Source organism: Lacerta agilis, chromosome 2 (genome assembly GCF_009819535.1).
Source record: "Lacerta agilis isolate rLacAgi1 chromosome 2, rLacAgi1.pri, whole genome shotgun sequence".
NCBI classification, from domain to species: Eukaryota; Metazoa; Chordata; class Lepidosauria; order Squamata; family Lacertidae; genus Lacerta; species Lacerta agilis.
In genome coordinates this window covers 40,415,355-40,437,515 of record NC_046313.1, presented here as the reverse complement: position 1 = coordinate 40,437,515, position 22,161 = coordinate 40,415,355, and the positions used below count along the sequence as shown (strand labels likewise).

Here is a 22,161-nt window from a genome sequence, read left to right as displayed (position 1 = left end):
AATATCTCAGGGCTAGAACAGATGTAATAAATGCTACAGCACTCCTATGCATATTTACTAAAAAAGTATGTCCCTATTGGACTTATTCCCAGGTCAGTGTATAGGATTGTTGTTTTAAGCAGAAATACAGAAGAGGCTTTGGTTTCTATTGAAGTTTTCCAATTCTTGGTGCCAATTCCTTGATCCCTCCCCCCCCCCACACACACACACAGAGAGAGAGCTGTTATTAACCCCAGGGAGGAAAGTTCACAGGCAATGCAGGTACCTGTTGTTTTTATTGCAGAGCAGCTAATAAAAACTAGTGCATTAAAATAGAAACAAAAGTTAAAGGATCCAGTCATGAATTTGCCTTATCTTCAGCCCTCAGTTAATCAGAATATCAGAGGCTCCTTAAACTGGATCAGACTATTGATCTGTCTAGGTCAGTATTACTGACCGGCTGCAGTTCTCCATGGTTTCAGACAGGAGCCTTTCCTAGCCCTAACTGGAGATGCCAACAATTGAACCTATGCTCTTTTGCATACAAAGCCCATGCTTAACTATTGAGCTGCACCCCTTCCATATTCATATCTATATGAAATCCTATTCATAATCCCAGCCCAACAAGGGCAGGTCTGAACAGTGCATCTTTCATCTTGCCAAAGTTGCTAGAGAGACTGGTGGAGACTCCTGAGAGAGGCAACCCCAGGTTATAATGTCAGGAAACGTGATGTGGCATACTGTGGGCCTTCCTAGGTCAGTGGGGCCCATCTTGACCAATGAGGATTGAGAAAGGTTAGTATACCTATTTTTCTGGCTGCTTTAGTCTGCGACTGTTTGCAAGCTTCAGGACTTCCATTTCACAGAAGAGGGCCCTAGATAGCCTGGCAGCTTGCGAAGCCTTAGTTCTCTGATGCCAGTGAGTATCAATGCACACGCAGCTGCAGCCCTTCAATACTTGCCTTGTGTTCAAGGCCCACATCGAGCAAAGAGCCCTTGCTCATGGCTGAGAGGAAGATGGCAAACCGCCAGGAGTATAGTTGGTCGCACTGATCAGCCATGTGCAGGAGGAAAGCAAAGTCATTGTAGACATCTGGGATGCCAAGAAAGTGACTGTCTTCTCGCGTTTGCTTAAAGGAGTACTTTTGCAGTGGCTGCCGCAGCAGCCACAACAGTGGGTAAGCCCCCACCACCCCATAGAGGAATACCAAGAACAGGTAGGTAACCATCAACTTCTGCAGAATGAAAGCCAAGCTGTGGTTACAGAGGAAAACAGAGTAGCCAGTGAGGTTCTCTGTGTCCAGCCAGCAAACATGTTCAAAGGAGATGGCTCCTATGCAGTTGGAGGTGTAGCCCAGCACAGTTAGGATCTCGGCAACTTTGAAGATTGTTTGTCCCATGTAGACCATATAAATCAAGCTAGCACCTTCAGCGTGTGCCCTGAATCTGCAGATCTTCTCAAAGAGTGCCCGGCCCTGCTCCCTCTCCTTCCAGTCAAGGATAGGAGAGGATGAAGGGGAAATAAATTGTTCTTGACACCCTCCAGTATCCGTGGTTTTGGGTAGGTCTAGGGAATTCTGGTAGACCATTTCAGATACGGCCTTGATGGTCCAAGGTGACTCGAAGCATTTCATGAGGATGGATAAGAAGTGTTCGATCTTTGAGGACGTCTTAGGGTACCTGAACCAGAAGTTGCTGCTTGCCATTAAGAGCAGTGAGTTGACAAGTGCTAGGTAAGGAAAATACTTGGAGAACCAAGGCAAAGCATTCTGATAGCAGACATGGTTTATGTACAGGTACTGCTGGTAGTCAAGGTTGATTGGGCGTCCACTGTTCTCAGCAGAAAACTCTTCGCTGGTGGCACTGTCCATAGCTCCAGGCTTGAGCATAGCTGCTGTGGTCTCATTTAGCTTGTAATTCAGAGGCAAGCAGGTCATATGGTCAACAGAAATCAGCAGAGTACCTGAGAGGAGAGAGACCATCAGCATCGCTACTACCAAGTAGTCCATCAGGACATCCCACCAAGGCTTTAGAGTCTGGAACCGAGCGTGGGCATCACCGAGGAAGGTCACTTCTGTCAGGTTAAACATCACTAGAAGCAAATGGCAAGTGGGAATTGAGTAACATCCTTGGCTACTGCACTGCTTGTTTAGCACATTTAGCAAGTACTCCATTTATAAATATACACATATACAGGGGCGTCTTACCCATAGAGGCTAGTGGTTGTTAGGAAACGTCCTGTGGGGGCAAGTTGTGAGACTGACCCCCAGGTAGGGACGAAGCCTCCGTGCACTCCTGGCTACTCGAGTCCAGGGGCACATTGATAATATGTGATTGTTCCCAGCATGAAGAACAACACACACAAGCCATTAAGGCTAAAACTACTTTATTGTAGATCCGATGCAGAATATGTCTCTGCTAGCCAGCTCAATAAGTCAGAGCTGTGCATTAGCGTGTCCGGCATCTTTGAGCCAGAAACGAAAGTGAAGGTACAATAATAAAGTACAAAAACATCATGTGTGTGAGAAAGCTGGTGGAACTGGTAGCTTTCTCACAGGGTAAAAACAGACACATAGTCATGCTGCATGCAGCTTTTGCAGCTCGGCTTGTAATAATATCATGACAGTGGTGTGGGGCGCTGGGGCACCAAGTTCTGGGTTCCAGGGAAGAGGTGGAGGCTGGACGCAGCACCTTCCGGCATCTGCTCGCTGTCCTCACCCGCCTCCGCCATGCCGCGCTGAAGCAGTGTCGCATCCATCTGCCATGGCCACCATGGCACAAAGTGGCCAGCTGAGCTGGGAGGCACCGCTTCCAGCCTCTACCTCTTCCCCGCTGGAGGAGCCACCCTCTAGCTGCTGCCCGCCTCCTCTAGCTCTGCCAGCAGCACCATCCTCCCTAAAAAAAAAAAACCTCTGGGAAATGCGGGGGGGGCGCTGCGGGATGGAGCTTTGCACCACGATGCTGGATATGCTTAAGGTGGCCCTGTAATATATGTATATATCTCCCTAATCTGTGAGCAATACAAAGTTACATGGAGCAATATAAAAAGTTAAACATTAAAACTGTTCCGTGATGAATGACTAAAATATAGAACTGGTCACACTTCAGGGAAGGCTTGGTTAAACAGAAATGTGTTTGAAATTATAAAACAGAAGGAGCTTGCATAATGCACATTTGGAGGGAGTTCCATCATTTTGATGTTGGCATACTGAATGCTCCTCTCCTGGTAGTTGAACAGCGGGCATTGTGTGGCACTATTGATAGCACCGTCAATGATGAACGAAGTGGTCAGGCATAACCCAGACTTAGAGAGAGTACAGTTATGGCAAGGCTTTCCATAGTAGGAAAGGCTTGTCTTGACCTGTTGAGTTTATACCTGCCATACAGCTGCCAAATACACAAGAACCTCCTGTTTCCTGAGTGTCAACCATAAACCAAAGTCTAGGCTGCCATCCTGCACCCACTTACCTGGGAATAAGCCCTAGTAAATACTAAGAGACCTTAGGGAAGATGCATCCTGGCTGCTACGGGGAAAAGAAGGGCAAACTAAAGAGAATCCAAAGGCTAGAAATAAGACAGAAACAGGAAAAGTGCACTAAAGGGCAGGAGAAAACAGCTCTTTAGGATCCCAGGGATTCCTAATACCTGGTGTCTAAACAACATGTTAATCAATCACAGCTTCACTCATTGGTTAAAAGCATTGACAGGCAGCAGCTCCCAGGCTGTCCCATCTTGCAGAAATCACTTAGAAGGGTACCTGTATGTTTTGCTTCATAACTTTCCAGGAAGGCTAGAGACTTACCAGTACTTTAAAAAAGAAAGAAAGATGACAACTCATAATCTGTCCTGCCCCACCCAGGGGCACCAATGAAGCCCTTTGTGGGTAGCAGGGCATCTGTGGTCGCTGAGTTGGCAACTGCCATTCCAAATGTAAAAAAATAATAATCTAGGGCAGGGAGGGACTTGTAGCCCTTCAGTTGTCGCTGGTTATAGGCTGGATCTAGACACATCAAAAAAAGTGTTTCTGGAAAATGTGTTATAAAAAACATAGTGGGAAAGCAAGTTGGCGAGACGGAATTCCACAGTACTATGTGGAGTCACAATGTTATGCTTTTTCCTTACTAATGTAGCTGAATCCTCAAGCTCCTATCAACCCTTGCTACTGACTCTGCTGGCTGAGGGAGTCTGCAACAACATCTGGAGAGCCACAGGTTTCCCACCCCTGACCTATGGACTCTTAATCTTTTTTAAACAACCCTGCTTTTTTGTTGCTATTGTGGTTTCCTTGTTATTGTTTTCAACATTGCATTTTAGTTTGTTGTTGTTATTATTTTGTCCTGCATGCTATCTTGATTATGCTTTTGGCACAGAAGAGCAGGATATAAATATCTTATTGAATAATAAGAATAATTGCAATGAGATGGAGTGGCTTGAAAAATATTCAATACGTGTGTTGAATATATATAGCCATGCTGAGATGTTCACCAAGCAAGACCTATCTCCAAGTCATGAATAGCAACAACACTTCCTTACTCACACTTTCTCCTTAGATCCTGTAACCAGACTTCGCATTGTGGAAAGTGGAAAGATGGAAAAATGCCTTAAGGCCATACAGAGGGTGGTTTACTGTGTGGCGTTTAGGCAATTTTCCATTTCCCCATCTTTGTCTTCCACATCCTACAGAGGATCAGGCAAGTGGGAAATGGCCTAGGCTTAATGATATCCCACTCTGAGTAGATGAAAGAATTACTGTTACTTGAAGTTGAAAAGCAGAGATACCAATACAGTAAGTGATTTGCACATTTGTGCTAAAAGTTGTTTGTGGGAAGATCTTCTGGTGTCTCTGATAGCAGCTGTTGCTTTAGTTCCCAGTTCCCTTTTGGCTGTTGCTGCTGACAGTGTTGTTGTTTGTCCACGATACTTGGAGCTCCTCCAGACAACCTGTTCATTCAACATTCATCCTGATATGCTTGCACAAAGCTTACACAGTAGTTGGACAATATCTGATCTTCATTGAGCATTTGTTCTGATTTGTTTATGGGGTAGTTGTATGACAAAGAGTATTTATCTTACATTCACCCTTATTTGCGTGCAGGGTGTTTATGTGTCATTGAACCGCCCTTAGACCTGCAAGTATAGGGCATTATACAAATCTAATAAACAACAACAACAACAACAATTCACTCATCCCACACTTTTGAATGCATTTCCCCATCACTTTGTAAACTGCGAAAAGTCCAATGTTGTTTATTTAAAGTGGATTTGTGATACTAGGATGACAGAAGGTTGCAATCCACTTTAACTGTGCAAACCTAAAGTTCAAGTATGTGTTTGTATTCCTCCCACAAAATATCAACAGTTTGGGGGCACCCTAAAACATCCACCAACAGAACACGTGCACTCCTAGACACTCAGCCCTGAAACAGAACCACTTCGCTGTTGCTAGATCTGCAGCAGGCTGTCCTTAAATAGAAGGGTGGTTTTAGCATGCATAAACACAAGCATTTTTTTGGCTGTGGTTATAACACTGGTCATGGGTTACATCTCCCTCTCTGACTTCCTTATCCCATTTGGCATCAATTCCTCACCTGCAGGCGGTTCTAGAGCTCTTCATGCACAACCTCTGCTCTTTTCTCTCCCGTCTGCAAGGATCTTCCTCTCCCAGACCCTCTTCTTGGGCTTGTGCATTAAGCCTGCACACCACACTGTAGTCAGTGCAAGAGGCTTTATTCCGTTTCCATGGCAGCTCCATGCAGGACGAAAGGACTGGAGGAAGGAGGAGGGAAGCAAAACTCCGTTGCTCGGAATTCATTTCCTTGCAAAGGGATTGCTACCAGTTGTGACAAACGCCCTCAGATTCACTCACACTTCTTATTCTGTCTTTTGTCACTCGCAGTGGAAAAATGTGAGAGAGGGAGGAAGAAAGAAAGAAAGAAAGAAAGAAAGAAAGAAAGAAAGAGGCTAAGCTAAGATCACTAAACCACCAGAGAACTCCTCACCCACAAAACATAGTTTCCTGCCTTCATTTTCTCTTCATAACCACCCTGTGAGGTAGGGGAGGCTGATAATACCGGTAACAGCCATAAGGTCATCAGGGCAGGGGTGTGTGGAGTGACTTGTGCAAGAAATCTGTTCCTGCATTACACAACTGTGAAATAAAGAGGCTAAAAGGTTTTCAGAATGAATCAAGGACTAATTGAAGCTTTGACTGAAGAATGTGACGCACATGGAAACTCTAGCCACACATGAGAAAGGGAAGGGCACACAAGTTGATACAGGTCAGTTTGAAGATCCAGGTATCCCTGGTATACAGTAATGCCAACATGATAGCCATCACAGCATACTGGCTCTTGTAGACTGCAAGCTCCCAGGATGCAGAGGCCTGTTACATGGCACCCTCTGTGTGTGCATAAACCAGGACTCCCAGCAGACTGGTGTCTTAATCTCTGCAGCACCAGGACTCTGTTTTGACTGCATGTTTAGCAGGCTGAACTGTGCTTCAATGACATATAATACTGGTCTACCTGAGCATTCAGTCAGGTGACCCTCAAAGGCCAATCCCTGCCCATGAGGCCCAATAAAGCCTTAGCCCCAGTCTGAGGGACTCTTCTCTGGTGTGATGCCTGCACCCTAAGCTACTGTCCCTGTTTTGGACCACCCACTTGTTCTTGCTCAGCTCCCTCGGCTTCTCTAGGTCCCATAACAACCTGAAACCTGACTGACTCATGTCTTTTGCATGTATCAACTGGTGGGTCCCGCCCTTTCTGATGTGTGGTCAGAGTTGGCACAGATGCAATATTTTTCGGTCAAGGTTTCATGTACTGTATTCCTTGATTCAGTTTTGCAAAATCTCTCCTTAAAGTTGCATTATTTTTCACTTGTGCAATACAGGAACATAATCACCCACTCTACCCACATACATCCCTGTGAGAACTGACACAGCTGAACAATGTGGTTGGTTGTGATCCCAGAAATCTGTATGCTGTGAGGACTGGTAAGGAGGCTTAATTCCATATTAGGAATGGACAGTGGCCACCTATTTATTTATTCCCTTTAAACATGTATAACCTTCCCTTCCAAAAGGAAGTCTGCAGCTAATTGATCGCATAGGAGAACAAATCGCAGTTGTGCATAGGGGTCTTCAGTGGGGTTTGAAGAATTGGCTATTTGCCTTATCCCTGAAAAGCCTTGTCTAGTAGAGTTTGAACACCCACATCTTTCACAAATAAAGTGCGTTTTATGATTGCTCTTTGAGGTGCTTGAATAATTTTAACCACTAGGTGGCATTAGGCTCTAACACACAGCCAATGAACCTAGTGACATAGCACTGAAGAAGTGTGCATGCACACGAAAGCTCATACCAAGAACAAACTTAGTTGGTCTCTAAGGTGCTACTGGAAGGAATTCTTTGTTTTGTTTTGTTTTGACTATAGCAGACCAACAAAGCTACCTACCTGTAAATAGCACATAAATGTTTAAGCTGCAACAGTCTTCCGTGTTTTCATACACAGGACCCCCATGTAATCCAAACAAGTATTTGGGGACTCATTCATTCATTCATTCCATACATTTGTATGGTGGTAGTGATGCTGTTGTGACCCACCTTAGATCAGGCTGCAACCTGGTAGTGGGCCCCCAATCCACCAGTTGAAGGCCTCTGATCAAAGAGAGAATATAAATCTGTCGGGTATCCAATACTGGCATAAGTAGCTACTGGAGCAAATGATCCAGTCCGACATCTAATCCATCATGTCTGGACCCTTTCAGTCATTGCCCATATCAAAGGCAGTGGATGTACATAGTGACAATCCCAACCATTTCTGACAGACTCCTCTGTGGTGCACTGCAGTGTTTTCCCAAACTCCTTGCCTGAAACCTAAGGTGGTGTACAGCTTAGATGATAATTTATTACATTTGTATACTGCCCTTTGCCCAGATCTCAGGGCAGTTCACAACCTAAAAATACAATATAAAAGCACAAAATACATGATAATACAAGAACAAAAAACCCACAAACCAATAACCCCGCTCACCCCCTCCCACACAGAAATTTTAAAGGGGTATAAGATGTCAATCAGCTGAAGGTCTGGTTCTGGTTGAAGAGGAACATTTTTGCCTGGCATCTAAAGGTGTATAATGAAGGCGTCAGTCGAACCTCCCCAGGGAACTTCAGACCTGGGCAGGGAGGGAGAGATGCAGGCCCTCCACACCTCTCCCTAGGCCCTGCGTCCTCACCCTTCATTGGCCTTCAGGTGTCTGGTTGGAATGTGGCCTTGAACTGTGCTTCTTGCTTGCTTGGCTTACTACCAGGTGCTGGGGTTAGGATTGCAGCCTCATGGTCTCTGCTCAAATGCATAGGTCATCTTCCGAGGCCCATCTCTTAAGTGTTTCGACCTCTTTAGGTTAGACTGGTGGCAATCAGAGAAAGGGACTTTTCAGTGGTGGCACCACATTTATGGAATGTCCTCTCCAGGAAGCCCAGCTGGCACTTTATATCCTTTTAGTACCAAGCACATGGGAACATAGGATTCTACCTTATACCAGGTAGGGCTCTTTGTCTATCTAGCCCAGTAATGTTTACTCTGAGCAGCGGCTCAAGTAGGGGAATCTTTCCTATCACCAGCACGGCTACCCACCTGTAACTTTCCTATCACCTGTTATCCTTCACCTGGAGACTGAGGTTGGGGCCTTTTGCATGTGCTTTACCACTAAGTTACGCCTCTTCCCCAATTAACTGAAGATCTCTTACATTGATCCCGGCCTTTTACAATGTTTTACATCTGTTTTAATTCTGCTTGCATTTCTTCTTCCCCTCCCCCAATGTTATTTAAGTCTTTTAAGTAAATGCATTTTGCCAGGAAAACAAAAATATGAACTGCCAAATAATTACTGTGGTGCATGCTCTTGTAAACACCAGGCCTCCCACCACAGTGTTAATACCTTCAGTGTTATTCATGCTACCAAAGCATGTTCCTGCACAATAGGCCTGTTTTACAACCTTGCTGCAGAACAGCCTCTTCCGATTTTCTGGCCTCAGAAGCACTCCCAAAACGCAGCTGTGTTGGTTGTGAGTCACATAGCAGATTCTCATTCCCACCCATCCTCCTCCTCCAACCACCTTGGCATGAGGAATGAGGCATATTGTGCCATTCCCAGGTATGAAGCATTGGCTGGCTGACTGGTTGCCCCAGTGTAGGGCACAGCTTGCTCCTGTCAGAACCAAGGCTCAGCAGCTGAGTCCCAGGGACTGCTGGTAAGAGTGCAAATAGATCAGGGTGTCTCCTTGCCACCTTTCTATATGGTCTTATGAATGTTGACTCAAGTGCAAGTCCAACTGAGCTTCGTGGGGTTTGTTGCCGTTATGTGTGCACGGGACTTCAGCCTTCATTGTTCAGCAGGCTCTGAATTTAACGACTTAATTAATCAAAACAATAATTACCAGGGACTACTGCAACCTCTCCCTTATTGTATAAGTTCCCTCAAGCAACTAGTTCTCAGCAAATGGAAGGTGAAATCATTATCCAACCACCTCTATATATTCAATCTGGCAGAAGACATATGAACTAAACTATTTAGGACCAGATTGTGAGGTTTCTAAGGACAAAGCAACTCATATGTATGACACAGACACACACAAAACATATGAAGATTCCTTACAGTCAGTGGTATGTGAAGGCATTGTGCTCTGGTCCTTCCGGTGGTAAGGAACACAGCCCTTCTTTGAACAAAGAAGTAAAGGGAATTAGGCTATTTCCCTGTTGAAGAGCTGTCTGTCCCTGATTCCCCACCCCATGATATATAGGCATTTGAAACTGCAGAAAAGAAAGTTTTCTAATAAGCTGAAAAGATGGGTTTTGTAAGCTACAGGCCTGCGAGTTGAATACAGTGGTGAGGAGAAGGGAACAGAGATAGAAGTTCTGAACAAAACAATCCCGCAAAGCCCCAGGGCATTTCACAAAGATACACCAGTACACAACACATGTATAAAAATAGCTATAATGATGATTTGGTCAGGTGTAGCTGTGCTCCCCCCCCCCCCATGGATAATTCCTGTGGTCTTATCCATTCAGAAAACAGGGTTGTTGGTGGTTTTTAAAGTCACTTTCTACTTTTGCTCTTTGTTGTGTCTTTTCAATTCCTTTGCTCCCTTTATTAGGGTGAAAAGTTCCCATTCCCTCCTTGGTTCCAGCCGAAGATAGAACTTCAGCCAGCTCCTCCATTCAGTCCATGTTTGGACTCAATGGGGCCAACACATGAGAGGTCCCATTTATCATTCTCCCCATCACTGATCCTCCATTTTTTCCCTAATTTCCAAAGGCAACGCCTCATAAAGATTGCTCTCCACCAGCAGGCCACTCCGTTTGAGCACTGGGCACTGGCCAATCTCCAAGGGAAGGGCCTGAAGTGGGTTTCCTCTCAAGTCTAGTGTGGAGAGTGAAGGCAGCCAACTCACACGGTCAGAGAGGCGATGCAGTTTGTTGTGTCCTACTTTGAGAACCCTGAGCTGCTTGCAGAAGAAGATTTCATTTGGCAGTGCCTCTAAGGAGTTGTGAGAAATGGCAAAATGCTGAAGGCTCTGCAGCACTCCCATCCCAGGAGGGATGACCTGGATATTGTTATAGGAAAGGTCCAAAGTGTGCAGCCTAGAACATTGGAATAGTTGGGAAGGGAGGACCTCAATGCGGTTATGGCTGAGGTCAAGCTGCTCTAAGGTCTTGAGCTTGCGGAAGTGTTCAGGAATGCTGGAAATGTGGTTGTGCCAAAGTTTGAGGCACACCAGCTTGCGGCAATGCTGGAAGCTGATGATCTCCGCAATGGACTGCAGCTGGTTATCCTTGAGGTCCAACTGGTGCATGTTCACCAGGCTGAAGACAGCATGGGGGATGCGTTCCAGGTTGCAGTTTATCAGCTCCACTTCTTGCACAGAGAAGAGCTTCTTGAGGTTGTTGAGGGTCACTAGCTTAGTCCCATCATTGTAGATCCTGAGCTTCTGCAGATGGGCAGCAACATCAGACACGCTAGGTGGCAGTTTTGAGATGTTGCTGTGCAGAGTCAAGGTCTTCAGATTCCTCAGCTCACGCAGGTTCTCCAGAGTTCCTGCCCGGCCCATCTCTGGGCTGAAAAGTCCTGAGATGTGCAACTCTTCCAAGCCTCTCAAGTTGTAGGTCCATAGTGGTATATCTTTGATGTCATCAAACTTCACAGTCATTACCTTCAGCTGTTCACGGAAGAACATAAGAGAGGTGAAAGAGAGCTTGACAGGAGAGTTGATCAATGTGAGCTCCTGGAGTTGGGCCAGCTGAGTCACTGAGGGTGGGAATGTCACATCTTTGAGGAGCTCCAGCTTCAGGGACTGCAGCTCATTCAGCTCAAAGGTGGTGTCAGGCAACCCTGGCAGCATGAAGAGATGGAGCTCCAGCCGGCCTTGGGCATTGGTTTGCAGCTTCTGCCGCAGTTTGTCCACCGTCCACTCATGGCTGAGGTTGATCTGCTTGAGTCTGAACTCACTGACCTCAGAAAGGAACACAGCAAAGCGCTTGGAGTAGAGGGAATCGTACTGGTCAATGAGGTGGAGCATGAAAGCAAAGTCGTTCTTGACATCAGGAATGTCGCTGATGCCTGTCTCGTTGCGTGCAAATTGAAAGGAGTACTCTTTCAGCGGCCGGTGAAACAGCCAGTAGAGCGTGTAGAGACACGTCATGCCGTATATGCCAAGGAAGCAGATGTAGCAGATGGCCAGTTTGGAGAAGAGGTGGGCTTTGGTGTGGTTGCAGCAGAAATGGCCATAGCCCGTCATGTCCTCCATCCTGACAGTGCATGGCACAATGAAGCTGATATTGGGAACCAAGGCTGCATTGTAGGCAATGATGACGAGAAACTTGAAGACTTTGAGAACGGTTTGGCGGATATACATGGTGTAAAGGATGTCTCCTTTTTCAACGTGGAGCCGGAACTTCTTCACTTTTTCAAAGAGAGCCTTGGCCTGCTCCCCTTCCTTTTTGTCCAATAGGCTAGCTGGAGAGGATTCTGAAACCTTCTTTTCTGACACTGATCCCCCGGGGGGGTTGAGTTCAGCTGTCTCGCTGGGGGCACTGCTTTTCCTCCTCCGATACCCCTTCTCTAAAACTGCATTTTCCTGGTTATCCCCAGACACTTCAGAGATGGCTCGAGTAGTCCAGGGCGAGTCAAAGCACTTGCTCAGGATGGAGATAAAATGCTCAATCTTGGAACTGGTCCCAGGAAACTTGAACCAGAACGAGGTGCACGCCATGAAGACGAGGGTGTGGATGACCACAAGGTATGGGAAGTATTTGGCATACCAATGGAGGGCCGTCTCATAGCACATCTGATTGATGTAGCTGTACTGTTGGAGGTCTAGGTTGTTCTTCAATCCATTCATTCGCTGGTTGGCAGAGGGTCCTATTGGCTCGGAGGTATTGGCTCTCTTTTTCGTGAAATCTTCACAAGATGCACCAGTGAAGGTTGTGCCATCAGGCACATGGTTGGGAAGGCAGATAATCTTATCTTGTGTCACCTGTCACATCAGGTTAGGAAAGAGAAGAGAGGAACATGATATAAAACAGAGGCTGGTGGTAGAACGCAACAGCTTATATCAGGTGGGGATGAACAAGTACAGCCTGCAGGTAGAAAACTAGCATGGCAAGGAGTGGGCTGGTCTAGAACAGCTCTTTCTGATGTGCTGGTTTCATTTTTAATGAGTTTTTGTTCTACATTAAAAAAAAAGGCATCCCCCCCAACTGTAGTCTGAAATGATAATATCTAATACTGCTTCATGTGTAGTCAAAATGGACCTAATTTAAATGAACTGATAATCTAGTCTTAATACTAAAGGGACCAAGGGGAAATCTGCCCCTGTATAAATCTGCTTATTACTCGTCTGCATGCATTTGCTATGCTGTGTCGGCTATAGGGCTGCGTTTTCAATACTGATTACAGAATGAGGGGTTATACGAGACGTGTCTCATCTGTCCTTCCCAAGGATCTAACCCTCTGTAGGCTTCTTTGGATCTGAGGAGAGTTACGATAAAGCATTGCCAAGAGAAGGTGAAGTCATGGCACAGAGGTCTTTCCCAGCCCTGCTACGGTATCTATCACCCTTTCATGCCCTTTCTGTAACATGGGATAGAATCTTGAAAGTTGTGGCTCCCATGCCTTCTTTTCTGTACTAGGGCTGCATGAATCCAGTATACTAGGTACTCAATCTCTCCTCTCTGCCACGTAGGAGAGAAGTGGGTCTTCAACGTTTGGAGAACAGAGCCTCCCTGCCTATGTTACTGAGGGTGCACTGTGCTAGGCCGCCATCTCTTACAAGTGGTTGGGCTTCAGAGAATCCAGCCCCCCCCAGGCTGTAGGAATTGGTCATTTCAGTGCCCAGGGTCTTTTCCACCCAGAGTGCCCCCAAATGTTTAGAGCCTCTTCTCCCGCAGGCAGTGGAACATCACCCCAAGATTCCAATGATTCCAATTCTCCTCCCTTGGAGGTTTTCAAGCAGATGCTGGATGACCATCTTTCACAGATGCTCTAGCTGAGACACCTACATTGCAACTCTACTATTCTCTGATTCTATGACACCATGGCAGCATCTGGGAACTGTGCGTGGGCTCCCCCCCCCCATACTCACTCACTTGCAAAGTGCAGCCAAAAACTCCTATCATCAGCATGGCTATGGTGATGTACTCGGCCAACACATCCCACCATGGCTTGAGAACCTTGAAGGCTGGCTGCTGGTCTGTGAACTGCTTGAATTCGGCCACCGGGATCATACTGCCTGCCAAAAGACAGTGAAGGGTTAGAACAGTCACCTCTCACTTTTAGCAATGCTCATGGGCCTACAATCTCTTCCTGTTCTTGCACAACCTAGGTGTCCTCTGCCCTGCATACATACACCACTGAGACAATACCATGTACATGAAGAGGGAGCTGCCTTCTAGATCGGTGCCTGCCCCAAAAAACACTTTAATAGCCAGTGTTTACACCTGACAGAAAACATAGCCAAATTAGGCAGATCCTGGCATCTACTGCAGTAGCATCTCTAGGCCTATAAGGACCCCTTGCAGTGCTTTGACATGCTACTCCCTCTTTCATGGGCCAGCACCCACATCTCGCAGTGAGGCAGCTTATGGCTGCCACACCCAGCACTGAAGCAAGGCAAGGCAGGGCTACCTGGTCAGCAACATTGCTGCTTAGGGGAATCACCCAAGGATTCAAGAAACTGCCACTCCTTGCTTGTGTTTGCTAATGTATTTAAATACACAGGGAAAATAGAAAAATACAGTTACAGGTAGGTAGCTGTGTTGGTCTGCCAGTCAAAACAAAATAAAATAAAAAATTCCTTCCAGTAGCACCTTAGAGACCAACTAAGTTTGTTCTTGGTATGAGCTTTCGTGTGCATGCACACTTCCGTTTCAGTGTATCTGAAGAAGTGTGCATGCACACGAAAGCTCATACCAAGAACAAACTTAGTTGGTCTCTAAGGTGCTACTGATAGAAAAATACAGATAGCAATGCTGGCAACCTAACAGTCCCCCAAGTGATGGTGCTTATAGATTTTATTGTGGTAGTTTGAAGTACAAGCCTATGTGGAAGCAAAATTTTATTTTTAGGACAGGTATTTTTTCTAGGGTCTGGTATTGAGAGTTGAACATGAGAGGCATATTCATAGCTTGGACCCTGGTCTTGGGGATGGAAGGACCAGCCTCAGGGCTACATGCATCTGCCTGGTATATGATGCCACTGGGAATATAATGCCTGATAAGTGTCACACTGGAATAACGGGATCAGTGTTGTCTATTCAGATGATCCCACTATGCTACCAATTATACTGCCTTCTATGCAAGATTTTCAGAGATCTAAATGTGCAGCCATGCCTTCTTCATCGAGGAGGACAAGACCTACTCACTCACCCAAATAGAGTACTCATGGTGAAGATGGATCTGGCTTCCAACACCACCAGGAGAAAATCTAATCTTTGAATGGACTGGTGTAGATATGGCAATCTCCTTGCTATAGCTTATGCCAAGTTCCTTTGTCTCCTCTCTTTTGGTTTAGGATGGGATGGCAGAGTCTGAGTCAGGAGTTACATGTATATCTTTCCCCTGGATGACACCTTCTGCAGAAACCCTAAAAGAGCAACCTTCACAGCTACATTCCTGCCCAGCACCTAGACTCTGGCACCACAGAACACAGCAGTCTCTGAGATTCTGGTTGCTATAGTAGTGCTATCACTACACTGGCCTGGCCAAAGATGTTAGAGGAGCAGCATGGAATGTGCCAAGGATAACCAAAGAGGTGGGAATGCTAATCCTGCCTCTAAAGTCGAGTGTTGCCTCAGCCCCACCAAAATCCAGAAGGGAGAGTAGGATCAGAGGGTGCAATCTGTTTTCATCTCCCTTTCTGTTGATCTAATGACCCCCAACATTGACTTTCTTCTCTTGGTAGGCATGTAGGATCTGCCTCTGGTGGTCCTTGATTGCTCTGTGCTCAGTCATTCTATCGAAGAGGAACATAAAAGGAAACTGCATGGGCAAAATTCAGAACAGCAGAGGGCAGCATGGCAGCAGACTGAGCATCCATGGAATCTGGTGGTCCCTGAACGGCTTCATCAGTTTCACCACACATTAACTGTGTGTAGATGGCTGTGGCTTCTCAGTACAATTGCAGGTTGCCAACAAATGTGCAAACAGTGAAATGTGAAAGGTCAGCATGAAGTTTAGGTGTTGGTTAACTGGGGGCAGGGGAAACATGTAGGGAAAACATACAGTGCTCAGTATGGTATGGAGATTTTCTATATTATTTTTTTCATAACAGTAATAGTTAATTGTGTTATGAATCACTCTTCCTCCAACAGAGCCCAGAGTGATGCACAACAAAGGATAAACAACAGAATTACACCAATGATGAAAACAAATACAGAGCTAAAAGCAGCCAACTGATGTTTCCACCTCCATCTCCAGTTCTGAAACATTGCACTACATTGTTACATATGCCTCAGGTGTTTGATTTATCACCATCTACGTCTCATCCAACTTGACTGATGAAGTTATAGTTCCAAAGTAAATAACACTTTAGAGAAAGTGTGAAAAATACGCTTCTCTCTAGACTCACCCCATACCAATATTTCCTTAATCTAAATCAGTCTCCCAAAGCTATGTGGTTTAAGTGATGTTAAATTGGACCCGGGTAGATTTACCACTGTCATCCATGTATTGGTAACCCGCCCCCACCCCCCACTCCGACTGGATTGCTGCAATACAGTCTCTGTAGGGCTCGACTGTTCACTGGGACTAAGACTATTGCCATCATGTTATGCTACTGCAGAAAGAATTGCACTGGCTGCCGATTAGTTACCAAGCTAAATTCAAACTGATGGTTTGGGTATACAGGTTGAGACTAGGATACCTAAATGACACCCTCACCTCTTGTATACCCAGCTGGTCATTGCACTCTGAAAGGGATAGGCTGTTCCAAATGATACAGGAGTCTGGCTTTTAGTATGGAGGCGCCTACCCTTTGGAATTCCCTCCCATTACACATCAGGCAGGCACTGTCTCTATGGTATTTGCAGCGTCCATTGCAGACCTTCCTTTTATTAACAAGCCTTTTAAGTTGAGATCTTTGGTATTAGATTTGAAATCATTTTTCTTGTTTTTCTTGATTTTTTTTACTGTGAAATCTCTTATCAAGAGATCTTATAGGAAACAATAAATGGAAATGAATAAATAAATGTGGTAGACTCGCTTTGACTCTACAGTGTCAGCCAAATGGTTTAACTGGGACAGTCCTCAGCAGCTGGCAAAAGAGTCCCCCAGATCAAAGTCAATTTTGATGGTGGAAGGGTACTTCCACAAAGAGACTATTGAAAGTGAAAAATAGGTGTTGGTTTCCATTATCCTTCCGAGCCTTCCAAGAGTTGTAGAACTTGTTTTCTCACTACTAACCTGTTACAAAAGATCATTGGATGCAATTTACTAAGACGCTCCTCGTGTGCAAGTGCAGTGATTAACAAGAGGGGTGTTGTTATTCACTGCACCAGGGGAGACCCCAACATCACCTCAAGGAAAGGGCAACCAGGATGACCAAGTGGCTTGGAGCAAATTCCACATGAGAAAAGCTTACAACATTTGAGGCTTTTCAGTTTCAAAAAAAGTCAAGTAAGCAGGGGACGTGCTAGATAGAATTAGGTATGGAGTTGAGAAAATAGATAGAAGTTATTCCTCCCTCTCGTATATCCTAGAACCCAGAGACATTCAATGAAGCTGAATGTCAGAAGATTCAGAACAAAGGAAAGTACTTATTCACACAGTGCGTAGCTAAACTGTGGAATTTGCTCCCACAAGATTGAGGGTTGGTTGGCCACCAACTTGGATAGACAAATTTGTGGAGGTTCTGCCTCCTCTGTTGGAGGAAACATGTCTCTGTATACCTGTTTGTGGGAGACACAGGTAGGCAAGTTCTCTTGCGTGAAGGTCCTGCCTGCAGGATTCCCATGGGCATCTGGTTGGCCAATGTGAGAACAGGATGCTGGGCAAGATGAATCTTTGGCCAGAACCAATACCCCTCCATGGTAGATCATTGGTGCTGTTCCCCAACGTCAATTTGTCTCCTCTTGCTAAAAGCGGGCTCATGCCCTTTCTTAGCTTCTTCCAGAAAAACATGTCTGAACAGCTGAAACAGACACTGTCTGCATAAGGTTCTGGTTTCTATGAGCACCAAACCAGCTGGGTAATTATCTCTGAAGGTTACCATTCAGAGGAAGCAGCCAAGGGAAAAAGAAGGGGGAGGGGGGTGAATCCAGCAATTTGAATAACCAGGCTTTTAATGGAACTTGTAAAATGTTCAGAAAGTAATGGAACTTATATAAAAGTTAATGTTATGAGTAGTAATTTTCCATAGAAAGATCTCTCGGAACAGAAATAGCTCCAGGGCTTTCTAGCTACCAGCTCTTCTGCTTCTGTCTCCGCCCAGTTCAAGGAAAAGTTTAAAAAAAACAAAAAACCCAATATGTTTTTGTTCCCAAACTACCTGCCTTCCACGCTAATCTCAGATGGCGTATACCTTCCCCCAAAAAAGTGGAGCACCCAGGAATTCTGCCTTTCAAATCATTGCCCACACCTGCTAATCCCTCTGCCTCCTCTTGCTCCTTTCACATGCCACCTTTCATGCTCTCTCCACTAAAATACATCCCATTATTTATTTCATTTCACCTAAAAAAAAAAAAAATGTAGCCCCTTGGCGTAAAGCAGGGGTGGGGAACCTCATGCCAGCTGCAGGCCAAATGCAACCCTTGAACCCTCTCTACATGGCCCTTGGGACTCTATCCAGACCACACTTCTCACTATCCCTTCTTCACAGGAACCGCCTCTCCCCATATAAACCATCCCAGACTCTGCATTCATCATCTGAGACCTCCTCCACGTGAGGTCCGGAGGGTGGCAACTTGAGAACAGGCCTTTTCTGCAGTCGCTCCCCGTTTGTGGAATACTCTCCCCAGGGAGGTTTGCCTGGGCCTTCATTACATATTTTTAGGCACCAGGAGAAAACGATACTCTTCAGCCAGGCCTTTGGCTGATTAATATCCTATAGCAGGGGTCCCCAAACTAAGACCCGGGGGCCAGATGCAGCCCAATCGCCTTCTCAATCCGGCCCGCGGACGGTCCGGGAATCAGCATGTTTTTACATGAGTAGAATGTGTGCTTTTATTTAAAATGCATCTCTGGGTTATTTTTGGGGCATAGGAATTTGTTCATATATTTTTTTCAAAATATAGTCTGGCCCCCCACAAGGTCTGAGGGACAGTGGACCGGCCCCCTGTTGAAAAAGTTTGCTGACCCCTGTCCTATAGCCTTTCAAATGTATCTGTAGGAAGGGGGTTGTTTTGTTTTTTTTTTTTTTTTACTATGTATTATTTTGCATTTTATTATGTGAACCACCCTGAGATCTTTTGATGAAGGGAGGTATACAAATTTAATAAATAAATAAATCACACTTTGAGGGGTTTTTGCCTGGCTAGAATGTTTCCTTGAACTCTGATAATGCCTCCTGCCAGTGTGGATAAAAGGAAGGAAGGAAGGAAGGAAGGAAGGAAGGAAGGAAGGAAGGAAGGGTCTGCAGGTGCCCAGAGAGTGAGAGTACCATAAATCAAGATGTGTTATAATTAGGGAGATTCTGTGCCAGACTGACTGTACAAGTCCTTATCCCCCTACTTCCAGTCCAGACTAAATACTTTCTAAATTACAGTCACTCCAGCGGCTGTGTGTCTACGTATCATCTTCATTAAAGTGGAAACAAAACAGGAGGTATATCAAGCTGTGGTTTCATTGTCTCAAGCTGCATACATGCCATACATTTAAAGCACACCCACCCAGAGAATCCTAGGGACTGTATAATAGTTTGCTAAGGGTGCTAGGAAATGTAGCTCTGTGCAAGCTACATTTCCCATGGTTCTTTTTTGTAGGGGTGTGTGTGCTTTAAATGTGTGGTGTGTAAATGTGTGTGCAGCTTTTGAATACACAACTGTGTGTGAATAAGCAGCTCCCAAGCTCTGTCAAATACGCTGAAGTCTCCCAGAAATAGGCAGATAACACGGAAAGGGAGCAGGGAGCAGGAACTGCTAGCCAACTTTCCCCTGCAATTATTTATCTTTCCTATCAGCTAATTTTCCTTGCTGTTCTCCCCACCCATTCCTTGGAAAAACCAGCCTGTAAGTAGAGACAAAGCAATGAGTACCTGCTTTAGAATGCTCAAAAGTCCAAGACTACCGGTATTTTTCACCCAAGGAGCATAACATTTAGTTGGGGTTGGTGGTATCTAGTTCTCCCCTTACTCCCCTCACCCCTGCAGTTTGAGAGACACACAGAGAGAGCACTGCTGTATTTAAAGATATTGGAAAACTCTAGCAATTACTTTAATTAGTGGTAGTTCTTTCCCCACCACAGCCCATTTGCAATGGTTGCATTTGGGTAGAGATGCACCATGCATTAAAAGCATATTTATAGCACATGGCTTCCCCTAAATAATCCTGTAGACTGTCGTTTAGCTCTTAACAAACAAACAAAGTTCCCAAGAAGCCCTGTGCTTTAAAAGTATGGTGGGGCCAATATAGTGGATAGAATTATAGAAGCATAGAATTGTCATCTAGTTCAACACGACTGATCACATTGAAAGTCCATCTGGTCCAGCGTCCTGTTCTCACAGCCCACGGGAAGACCACCAACAAGAGATGGGCTCAATTCCGACCCCACCTCTCACTCTTGCCCCATCCCTTGCCTTCAGCGATGGCTACCACCCAGGCTCACCAAGCCCATTTCCAGCGCCAGGGCTCACCCCTGGGGGCTATGATGTAATATTAAGGAAGGAAGGCCCCCTTGTGCATGCGCAGGGTGCCATTCCAGCCGGCCCAAATGGAGTTTGGGGGGAAGACCTTCCTAAATTCGGGAGCTACAAACTGAGCAAGTTGAGGAGATCTCTTCATCCAACGTTCCTTCATTTTCGAGGAGTAGATCCCGCTAGCGCCCCCCTCCGCACTTTCCCACTCCATGGGACAAAGGGGAGACCCCACCGCCTGCTAATATTGCCCTCATCGTTTACCCGAGGGCAAAACGCGCGCTCACAGGGCAGCCATGCACAGCATCTGCAGGCACCGTCGGTGCGCGTGCCAGGCTCCCGTTGCAATCGGGGGTCTAGACTCGGGCATCACCTCGGCGGGAATGGAAAACTGATCTACCGGTACACTCTGGGAACGGGCCGGGCCGGGCCGGGCTACATGCTCGCTTTCTTCCCGCCAAGGTGGGGTGGGGGGCAATACCTCTAGTGGCAAAGTCAGGGTGGGCCACCCGCCGTAAGCGCGCTGCCTAGGAAGTTCCACGAGGAGCTCTGTGGGAATCCTTCCAGGTAAACATGCCGGCTCTGGCCGGATCTATAGTCCCCCTCCGCGGCCACACTTTCGAGGAAGTGAATTGAACACGCTTCGGTCCCTTTATGGGTCGATCCCGCCTCTCCCTCCTGCTCCCTAAAACCGACGCCCCAGCCTGCGTAAAGACGCACGCACTCACCGACGGTTCCCCGCACCGCCCAGCCACTTGCCTGGAGTTTGGAGGCTCTCGCTGGCTGCCCCGGCCGCCCGGAAGCACCTGAGCCGGCTTCCCTGTGGCCACCTGCGCTAGGAGGCAGCGGCCCTTGCTGGCTTCTCCGGCGCCGGCGGCGGTGTCGGCCGGTACAAGTGGCGCCCGCCTCCAGTGCCGTGCCCGTCACTCCCCAGGCGCCCGGCGCTCCCGCCTCCCTGCCCCATTCCCTTGATCTGGCTTTAGGAAGGGAGGGAACCTCGCGCAGGGCGCCGTCGCCCAGCCAAGCACCGAGCGAGAGGAATCCGCCCCGACGGCCCACGCGAAGCGAGGAAGAGCAGCCCGAGAGGGGCCCAGGCCAGGAAACACCCACTGGAGAGTTGCCATTTCCAACTCCTCTCACGCTGCCTTGGAACCTCCCTCAAGGATAGCTGGACGTCTGAAGCAGATTCAGGATTGGGGGGCGGGCAGGCGGTGTTGGGACCTGGTGGATTCTGATGGACGGGTGACCCCAAGTGGTGACCACCATTCATGTGGATGTGGTAAAATGCAACAAAAGGGTTGGCTAACTCGGGGCCTCTTGACTCCTTCTACAGTTCAGAGCTACAGTATATCAGGAGGAAGTGAGATGACATCTCAACAAGGACCACAATGCATCAGCCTGGTCCCCACTTGTGGTGGTCGGTGGCTTTGCCCTTCTCTGTTAATCTCAAATCACTGTTAAGGCTGCAATCCTAAACACACACACACACACCCCTCACAACCCTACTGGGATTAAGTCACATTAAATGTAGCAGGACTTCTTTTGGAGTGAAGACAAGGTTCGCCCACCCACGAGGCAAGGTCAGGCAATGGCCTCAGGTGGCAGGATCCACAGGCAGCAGACCTGGCCTCCAAGAAATGCATTGCCTGCTGCTGCCGCCACAGTGGCATCACCCACTGTGGTGCACTCCTTGGAGGATAGAACTGCAGACTCCCCAGCAATAGCACATCTACTTTTAGCAAACAGGAGGTGCTGTTCCTGATGTTCCCGATGTAGATCTTTATTCCCATCATAGAGTTGGCAGGGGCCCTGAGGATCATTTAGTCCAACCCCCTGCAA

The 22,161-nt window shown here is 46.7% G+C and overlaps 2 protein-coding genes across 6 annotated transcripts; both read right to left on the bottom strand.

Annotated features, from left to right (window-relative positions):
* Positions 1 to 665: 665 nt before the first annotated feature.
* LOC117041210 (volume-regulated anion channel subunit LRRC8D-like) lies at positions 666 to 5,828 on the bottom strand. Its single transcript, XM_033139710.1, has 2 exons — positions 5,568 to 5,828; positions 666 to 2,071 (listed from the first exon to the last, which is right to left on the bottom strand). The coding sequence occupies exon 2, from the start codon at positions 2,067 to 2,069 to the stop codon at positions 906 to 908; it is 1,164 nt and encodes a 387-aa protein (XP_032995601.1). The 5' UTR covers positions 2,070 to 2,071; positions 5,568 to 5,828; the 3' UTR covers positions 666 to 905.
* A 4,245-nt stretch (positions 5,829 to 10,073) lies between these two features.
* On the bottom strand, positions 10,074 to 21,250 carry LOC117041208 (volume-regulated anion channel subunit LRRC8E-like). Of its 5 annotated transcripts, none has more exons than XM_033139709.1 (3): positions 21,051 to 21,250; positions 13,626 to 13,768; positions 10,074 to 12,514 (listed from the first exon to the last, which is right to left on the bottom strand). In XM_033139709.1, the coding sequence occupies exons 2-3, from the start codon at positions 13,761 to 13,763 to the stop codon at positions 10,262 to 10,264; spliced, it is 2,391 nt and encodes a 796-aa protein (XP_032995600.1). In that variant the 5' UTR covers positions 13,764 to 13,768; positions 21,051 to 21,250; the 3' UTR covers positions 10,074 to 10,261. The 5 variants fall into 5 exon arrangements, with proteins under 5 accessions (XP_032995600.1, XP_032995598.1, XP_032995597.1 ...); XM_033139707.1 differs by having other exon boundaries at positions 21,082 to 21,250; XM_033139706.1 differs by lacking the exon at positions 21,051 to 21,250 and adding an exon at positions 20,804 to 20,955.
* Positions 21,251 to 22,161: the final 911 nt, after the last annotated feature.